The 8,979-nt window shown below is 46.1% G+C and overlaps 1 protein-coding gene across 1 annotated transcript; it reads left to right on the forward strand.

Annotated features, from left to right (window-relative positions):
• The first annotated feature begins 926 nt into the window (after positions 1 to 926).
• Positions 927 to 7,339, forward strand: NPAS4 (neuronal PAS domain protein 4). The gene is made up of 8 exons (XM_053369340.1): positions 927 to 1,267; positions 1,683 to 1,834; positions 2,183 to 2,285; positions 2,909 to 3,158; positions 3,374 to 3,483; positions 3,600 to 3,738; positions 4,507 to 5,837; positions 6,462 to 7,339. Exons 1-8 carry the CDS (start codon positions 1,093 to 1,095, stop codon positions 6,488 to 6,490), a joined length of 2,289 nt encoding a protein of 762 aa, XP_053225315.1. The 5' UTR covers positions 927 to 1,092; the 3' UTR covers positions 6,491 to 7,339.
• The last annotated feature ends 1,640 nt before the right edge of the window (positions 7,340 to 8,979 follow it).

Genomic DNA, 8,979 nt, shown 5'->3' on the forward strand with positions numbered 1-8,979 from the left:
ACGAAACAGTGAGAATTATGTTAGGCAAAGAAAAAAAAAGTCAGGGGGAGCAAGAAAAGAAAAGAAAAACAAAACAGCTTGAAATGATTCCCCCACAGATCAATGTTTGTATTATTATTATTATTGTCATTATAATTAGTAAAAGACCACATAAGGTACATTTTCTTAAAGACACTAAAACGAAATGTACACTCAGAGAAATAAGCACACACACACACACACACACACACACAGATGAAAGACAATCAGGCTGAGAGCCCAACCCAAACACACCTTTTTGAACTTGCTTTTCATGCAATTCAGGTCTAAGCCCACGATTTTGACCTCACTTTTTCTCCCTGGTTTTCTGTTTTAGATCAGCAGTGAAGAGATTGGAAAGGTACATTGGGGGGGGGGTGTGCATGTGTGAAAAGGGAAAGGTGGAAGAAAGGATGAACAAATCAATGAATGAGTGAGTGGGGAAAGAATACACGGCAAATGGTTTTGAGAAAGGAAACCCAGAAAGAAACACAAAGGGAAGGGGAAAAAATAGAGAAGGGAAGTTTCGAAAGCCAGAATAAAATGAAAGTCTGTGAAAGAGTTGAGACAGCAAGTCCTTTTCGTGAGAAGGGAAGAAAGAAAAGCGAGACTCCAGCGCCAGAGTGAATATCTAAGTCTGAGCTGGAGGAAAGGGAGGAACAGAGGAGAGAAGGCGTTGGGCTCAGACGCTGCCGAGGTGTGATTCCAAAAGAAACGTCTCTGCTTCATCTCCTAATTCGGTGCAGCGTTTCTTTGGCTGCCTCCTCCACTCCCCCCCTTCCTCGCCGCGTCATTCAGGAGCCAGTGACGTAGGGTTCCCCCAAGCCCAAGAAAGGGAGGGGGGAGGACTCTGCAGCCGTGTCCCTCCATTGATCTGAACAAATCTTCCCGCCCCACTTTCCTTAGCATGCCAGTGCCCACACTCCCGACAGCCTATAAAAGATGGGAGGCAGGCAGTGGTTCTCAAACAGATCCACAGGCAGACACCGGAGAGACAGAGAGAGAGAGAGAGACCAGAGAAGAAGAGGAGAGGAGACGGAGGAGCGCTAGCCGCACGGATCTTCGGCAGCCGAGATGTATCGGTCCACGAAGGGAGCCTCCAAGGCGCGGCGGGACCAGATCAATGCGGAGATCAGGAACCTGAAAGACCTGTTGCCCATCGCGGAAGGGGATAAGCTGCGGCTATCGTACCTCCACATCATGTCCTTGGCGTGCATCTACACGCGGAAATCCATCTTCTTCTCCAAAGGTAACTAACTGCCTGACAGATTCAGAAAGATCCCGAGGTTTGGGGGGAATCCTGGAAGTGCAAGGATGCGGGGTGGGTGGGGGGACACCTGAAGTTGGGTCTTGTGTCCAGCGTCTTTCCTTCGTCCCCTTCGGGATGGTAGGACTCAACAGGTCTCTCTCCGTGGTGCTGAAGCACCAATGTCTCTTATGGGAAGAGCTACGGGGGGGCTGCTGTCCGTGGTCCTGAAACAGCCAGGGCGAGCTTTGCGGAGGCAGGGCAGCAACAGTTTCTGTCCCCGGTGCTGAAATCCTAGCCTCAGCCGCAGCTAAAAATCTGATGCAAAGAGCTAAAAGGGTTGTCGCTGTTGTTTAAATAAAAATTATGTGTGTGCTTACCAAAATAACCGATTTTCCCTTCTCTTCTTCCTCAACAGGAACAACTCTAGAAGGCTTGGAGAGCTTGCTTTCTTCCCAGGACTTGGAAGATTTTATGCAGACGCTTCCAGGCTTCCTTCTGGCATTCACTGGAGAAGGCAAACTCATCTATGTGTCGGAGAATGTTGCTGAACATCTGGGGCACTCCATGGTATGTATCTGAACAGCTTGTGGGTGGAAAGGGAAATGCCTTTGCTGTAAAATGGGGAGATCGAATAATCCTTGGAACAGGCACTTAGTTAAGCAACAACCTTTTAGTTACATAAATATTCCTTTTAATTCCTTCAGGTCTTGGTAGATCTAAAATTATTCTTATGCCTCTTATAGTATAAACAGATAATTTCTAGCCTTCATAATTATTCCCTGATGTGATGGTATCACTTATTTATCTGACCATGAATATCTGTTGGACACTGGGAACTTTGTGATGCTAGCAGCATTTTATAGTGCTTAATATGAAACCTGATATCTAAACCTCATCTGATTCTCTATCCTGCAGGTGGATTTGGTTGCCCAAGGAGACAGCATCTATGACATCATTGATCCAGCAGATCACTTTGTGATGAGGAACCAGCTGGCATTGACCTCTCCAATAGATACAAGTAGGTATCCCTTTGTGAACTGTGCTCAGTGACATGTGAGGAGGAGGAAATGTAGCTGTGCAATGACTCTAAAGTAGAGAGATGGCAGATTAAAAGTTGACCTGCAAGTCCTAGAATAGATGATACCCAGCAGGACTTAATTCAAGCAAGAAACCTTCTTTTCATAATATTCACTTAGCCCTAGAGCATGTGAAAGAATAGCAGGACTGAGAGTGCCTTTGAGCATATAGTAGCTGAGCAAGCACCTGCACTTTGGGTCTTAGAGGAGGGATAGGGAACCTGTAAGCCCCATCCCCAAATGCTGCTGGACTCAAACTCCCATAAACCTCAAGAAGCATGCCCAATGGTGAGAATGATGAGAGTTGTAGTTCATCAAGAACTGGAGGGCTGCAAGTTCAAACCCCATTGCTTCCCCCCAAAAAGTTCAACATTGAAGCCTAGAAATGCAATGCCATGTAGAAATTACAATAACTTGCCTAAACCTCAGAGCCAATGAGAGTAGAACTGTCTCATGTTTTAGGCTTGAGAGTGGCTTAACAGTGTGACTATGTCAACTGGCGGATATTTCTGTGGCTCCTCTAACTCATCAATGCTCTTTTCTTTACTTTTTACAAAAACTCCAGGCCGACTTTTCCGCTGCCATTTCAACACATCCAAGACAATCCGGCGGCAAAGTTCCGGGAACAAGCTGGTCCTTATCCGAGGGAGGTTCCACCAGCCCCCACCTGGCTCTTACTGGTCCACTAATCCTGTATTCACTGCTTTCTGCACTCCTCTGGACCCCAAGCCCAGAATCAGCCAGAATTCTTTCTTCTTGACTTATTTTGAGAGTCGCCACACAAAAGACTTGGCCATTGTGGACATCTCTGAAAGGTGAGGACGTGTTCTGGGAATAGGGAATCTTGGGACCTTGGAGGGGACTGGAAAAGTTTGAGGAAGGGCCTTGAATTGACTAGTGAGAGCCACAATGTTGACAATGGGAGCTGCCTGTCTAGCAAGGGGTGGTGGTGAACTGCTTTAGTTGAGCAATATAAACCATTACAATCCAAAGTGCTCACCTCTCTCTTCCCAACTTTGCTGTTTTCTAGTGTGATCTTCCATTTGGGCTTTGAGAAAAGTGAGCTGTTTTGCAAGTCATGGTATAGCCTGATTCATCCAGAAGATCTCAGCCATGCGTCAACCCAGCATTACAGGCTGCGTAAGTATCTTGTCCCTTCTATTTTCCAAGTTTCCCACCACATTTGCTGATTTGCAGAGCTGTTTCCTTGGATGGGACCATTGATCTAATCTTTTCTGATGTGCTCTTTTCCCCAGTGGGTGACACAAGTGAAACTCAAGCTGAAGTGGTCGTTCGGCTCCAAACCAAAGATGGCAAGGATTGGATATGGACCTATTCACTGCTCCACATGGAGAATGCTGATGTTCCTATCACTTCCCACAACTATATAATCAGGTAAATACCAAGAGACTTGTCTCCGGCTGTAGGTGGGTGGCTCTGAGACCTACCTTGCTTCTTAATCAGTTTAGTAGTGGGTAGAAATGTTGAGACTCCCCTTCCATCACTTCTTGTCTTCTGTAGGCCACAAGCAGGAGTGTTCATGTGCCATCTAAGGGGCAACTTCTGGTCCTCGAGGAAGCACAGGCGGGGAGGGGGATGTGACTAGGATTGTTAAAAGACTTTACTAAGCCCAGCAAGTTGGGAATAAGAAAGGCCAAAACAGTGCAAGGTGTATTCAGCACTGCCACTGCTCCTCTGATGGACGGTGCCTCATGGTCGATCTGTTTGTGTCCCTTAATGGCACCCAATGAATTTGCCTTTATTTATTTTTTTAAAGGCCATCTATTTAAATGACTGGCCCTACATTACTCACCACCATTAATTTTAATAGGTAGGCTCTGAGTATGGCGAACATTGGATACAAGCCATGGAAGTTGAATAGTAACAAAAATAAGCCGCAGGAGTAGAATAAATAAAATGTGCTCAGGATCAAGCAGCAAAACAGGATCAGAAGGAAATGGTGGCTGGGAATAAGGCCTTTGCCTTTAAAAGGTTATTGTCATTTGTACATTAGGAATTCATTGGGTTTCAGAAGCAAAAAAGCAAGAAAAGAGAGACAGGGATGAATGTGTCAAGTTCAGTTATTTGCAGTTATCTCTGCCTTGTTGAAGCTGGCGTCCCCCTGGGTGCTCATCTCACTTCCCCTTCCTTTGCTTTTCACAGTGATTCTGAAGCCTGGTCTCTCAAGCAGCAGCTCTCAGCAGAAGAAACCCAGGTGGCCTATGCCCTCGGAAGTGCACCAGCTTTCCTGGAAGGCCTCCTCTCTCCGGGGCAACTTTCCAGCCCTGACCAAGTCTTCACACCTGTAGCTGGCACCCCGACCAGCACCATTGTTGCGCCGTCATTTGACTTTGGCACCACTGGTGGAGCAGAATGCCCCTCTGCGTTCACAGAGACCAGCGCATCCAGTCTGCCCCAGGAGGTGGCGGAGCCTAGAAATATCTCCTCCGTGGAGGAGCCCACCCCAGGCTCCAGCCTCAGCCTACTCGACAAAGGCCCAGCATTCAGCTACGTGGTCTTCCCAACAGACTACGAACAGACCTTAAGACGAGACAACCTTAGCGGCTCCTCCTCCAAAGACTTTGTCTGCACCCCTCCATATACCCCACACCAGGGCTGTGCCTTTCTCTTTGGAGCCCAGGAGACTTACGCTTCAAGCGCCATCCCTACTGCCTTGCCTCCTGTGACCACTACCCCACCCGCTGCCGCCGCCGCCGCCCCTGCCACCACTGTACCTACCACCACCACCTCTGAGCTGTTCTACACCCAGGACCAATGCAGTGCTCTCTATGAGAAGCTACCACCTACCCCGGACAGCCCTGGTAATGGGGACTGTACCGTCATGACCTTGCCTGAGATCAGAGGTCCCCTCTATATCGATGTGCCCATGGTGCCCGAGGGGATCCTGACTCCAGAGGCCTCGCCCATCAAACAGACATTCTTCAGATATTCTGAAAAAGAGAAGGGCGAGATCGAACTCCTGGCAAAGCAGATCAGCAGCCTGGCTGAGGCTTTCAGCTCTGTTGCTCCCAGAGAGCTCGTCAAGAGCAGCCATGTCACCCTCGGCGATTCTGCACTGGGCGCCGGCCCCGAATTGTGCCTGGACTTCCAGCCTTCCAAGAACTGGAGGAGCATTGACTTCTCCTTGTTGGCCTGTCCAGAGGAAGACCTCTTAGAAGAGGATGCTCTCGAGACCCTTCTCCAAGACCTGTCCACCTCTCTGTTTGAGAAAGGTGGGGCGGGTGTGAGGTGCCCTCACCACCAGTTCTGCGGTGGGAATGTCAGTAGTCCAATCGGCTTGGACACCGAAGATAGTAACCAAGGGGCCTTGGCTGCCTCTCCCAGCATGGACCTACCTCCAGAAGAGCGATGCTTTTTGGAAGAACTGGCCTCCTATGAAACAGCCTTTGAGACACGTGCCTCAAACTCTCCCTGTGATGGGTTAGATGAGTTGTATCAACTCCAGAGCCACATGCAAGAAGGCTTCCATGAAGGTAAGACTGGGGATCAGGCTTGGGAGGGGGCAACTGTGTAGCTTAGGGAAAGGCTGCAGTTCACTGGCAGAGCACCTTCTTTGCATGCAGAAGGGGTCTCTTCTGGTAGAGTTTGGAAAGACTCCTGTCTGAAACCCTGGAGACCTGCTGCTATTCAGTTTCCAGGGTTTCTCAAACTTGGGTCTCCAGCTGTTTTTGGACTACAACCCCCACCATCCCTAGCTAGCAGCATCAGTGGTCAGGGATGATGGAGGCTGTAATCCAAAAATAGCTGGAGATTGAAGTTTGGGGAAACCTGGTTTAGATGATAGGCCAATGCTTGACTATGTCAAAGGCCTCTTCCTGTAGTCCTAAGATTGTGGCAAAAGTCAAATAAAGTAAAGCCACAACTGAGCAATAATTGCCAGGTAGGGAGTCAGCACTGTCAATACTCTGGTTCTTCTGTGACCACGTTACACAATTTTATTTTGGTGCAAAATCCCATCCCCTGAGAATATTTTGAAAAAGGGTTTCTAGCCCCTGGGCTTTTCAAATATGATTCTGAAATTATGTCAGGATAGTCTCGAGGGAGGTCTTCCTGTCCACTAACCAACCACCTCTTTCCTTTGTTCCCTTTTCCCACAGATGGAAGCGAAAGTGACCCTTCGTTTTGAAATAAGTCTGTGACTTACTTCTCCGAGTATGGCATATTGTCATATCCCAAGGACCTTCTTCTGACGAAACCCTGTAATGACGAAGCAAGAGGATGTATTAAACCCAGCATCCCAGGATGGGGTTTTTAGAAGAAAGACTTTGTTGTTTTTGTTGTTTTTTTGACAAAAAAAATTAACAAAAGCAAATATACATATATACATATATATATTGATTCTGAGACATCGAAGCTAAGATAAGCGATATCAGAGCTAAGGGAAGGACCATTGTAAGTGGACTTACATACGTTACCGTATTCACTCGTAGTGAGTAATCTTGTATGTAATTTACTAAGAAATCCAAGGCGGGGCCTAGCGCCAGGCTGCTCCCAATCGCCATTCAACACAGAGTTGGAACAAAGCACTTGCGGAGCCAGTTTGCGCGTGATATGGGGATTCCTCCTCTTCTAATCTGCCCCCACCCCAGAGAACAGAACGTGTAGGTGGTACTTGAACCTACTATAGTAAGGGCCAATGGCTGGTGATGTGACATTTTACTTCCTTTTTTTGTTTGTTTGTTTGTTCTTCACTCCTGTTGTCTTACAAATCACATTTCTGTTCACAGAGGAGTCTTAAAATTCAAATTCAACTAGCCCAGTTCTAAAGGGGCTGTTGTTCTTGCTGCTGCTCTGACTGTTGATATTATTAGGTTTCTAAGTTTCTCGCAACTGCCCAGGGAGAACTAGCCATTTCTAGTTCCACCTCTACCAGTTAAGCACCCATCTCATCCATTTCCCGGGTTGGGCAGAGTGTCAGACCTGACAGAGATTTCCTGTGTTGCACCTATTGCAAAGATCGAGTAGCATTTGATGATGATGATAATAATAATAATAATAAAATTATAATAATAATGAAAACAACTCTGATGCCCTCCAGATGTTTTGGAGCACAGCTCCCATCATCCCTGAGTATACCAGCTGGGGATGATGGGAGCCTTGCCAAGAAGGAAATATGGCTGTTCTCCTGAATTATTATCTGTCTACCACAATCTGTTATTTGCTCTCAGCTAGAGCAACGGGGCAAATTAAAAATTTGCAGCCTGGTAGTACAGGTGATCTTGTGGATGGCAGCAGATGTTTGTAGCTGAATTCATTTTAAATCATTTTATTGGAAATCTGGGTCTCACGGTCTCTGTCCTCTCTAAATGTTTCTTTCTGGCTTTCAGCAAAATCCTCTTTCTTTCATTCATTCATTCTTTCTTTGGTGGTTGTTCCAGTTTAAAAACAACAACCCCTCCATATAACATGATCCCATCTGTTCTCGTAGGACCAACGCATTTCCTGTCACAGCAGGATCTGCCATAATATACATGATCACAGTGTGAGCTATTTGGAATAATTTTTTTTAGAATCCCAAACTTTCCTTTGACCACCCTCAAGTGAGGAGGGGCTGTAGCTCCGTGGTAGAGCATCTGCTTTGCATGCAGGAAGCCCCAGGTTCAATTCCTGGTATCTCCAGGTAGGGATTGGAAAGAATCCCTGCCCGAAACCCTGGAGATCTGCTGCCAGTCAGTGTAGACAATACTAAGCTAGATGGACTTGGTATAAGGCAGTGTCCTATATTTCAACAGCGTGTGTGTTGTGGTAGAGGAGACATAGTGGTCTAGACGATGGTACAGAATAGAAATGTTTATAGCTATAAATACTGATCACTATCTAGCTGTTTTTTCCTTTAAAAAGCCAATGATTTTGTAAGGGAGATTGCTCATTTCTCCACGATCCTGTCCCAGACTTTGTTCTGAACAAGAATGGGTTGGTCAGGCCATGGAGATCTGTGCTTCCTCCTCCTCTTTCTTGTGCTTATTTCTTCTTCAAATTAAAAATGTGCCACTTCCCCATCATTTGACAGGAGGTGGGGCTGTCACTCCACGTAGAATTATCTACGACTAAGTATCAGGATTGAATCCTCTGAACCTTTTTATGAATTTGCACATTGTTGAAATGTGGGATGTTGTAAAAACCCAAAACCAATAATGTACATTTGTATCATCTATCTATCTATATATATATATACAGAATTATATGTGACTGGGTTTGCTTTTTCATTTTAAAAGACAAACACAAATATGTCTATACGTGTACATTGGTGGAACTCTGTCCTGTACATAGATTCCTTTCTGTTTTGTTAATTCCTGACCCTATGTTGGGTCTTGATGTGATGAGCGCTTTGGAATAAAAGTGAAATATAAAATCAAGGAGATTCAAAGATTCAAGTATTATTCTTTTAAAAAATGGCTGAATTGAGTTTCCTTTCAGCAAGAAAGTCCTGGAGATTTGAGGAGGAGCTGTACATCAGTGGTACAGCATGAGCTTTAACCACAGAAGGGCTGAGATTCAATCCCCAAGCAATGATGTAGCATGGGTGAAATCACAGGGGCAGTTGCCCTGGGTGCAAAATTCATAGCGGCACAAAATTTCAAAAGGAAAAAAAAAGAGAGAAAGCAAAAATAATAA

Source organism: Podarcis raffonei, chromosome 16 (assembly GCF_027172205.1).
Source record: "Podarcis raffonei isolate rPodRaf1 chromosome 16, rPodRaf1.pri, whole genome shotgun sequence".
Lineage (NCBI taxonomy): Eukaryota > Metazoa > Chordata > Lepidosauria > Squamata > Lacertidae > Podarcis > Podarcis raffonei.

Bases quoted from the DNA above. Each gene is read 5' to 3' on its own strand.
- NPAS4 (XM_053369340.1), top strand. From the start codon at position 1,093: ATGTATCGGTCCACGAAGGGAGCCTCCAAGGCGCGGCGGGACCAGATC. The intron at 2,286-2,908 runs GTAGGTATCCCT...CAAAAACTCCAG, and splicing joins GACCTCTCCAATAGATACAA to GCCGACTTTTCCGCTGCCAT. The intron at 3,739-4,506 runs GTAAATACCAAG...TGCTTTTCACAG, and splicing joins TCCCACAACTATATAATCAG to TGATTCTGAAGCCTGGTCTC.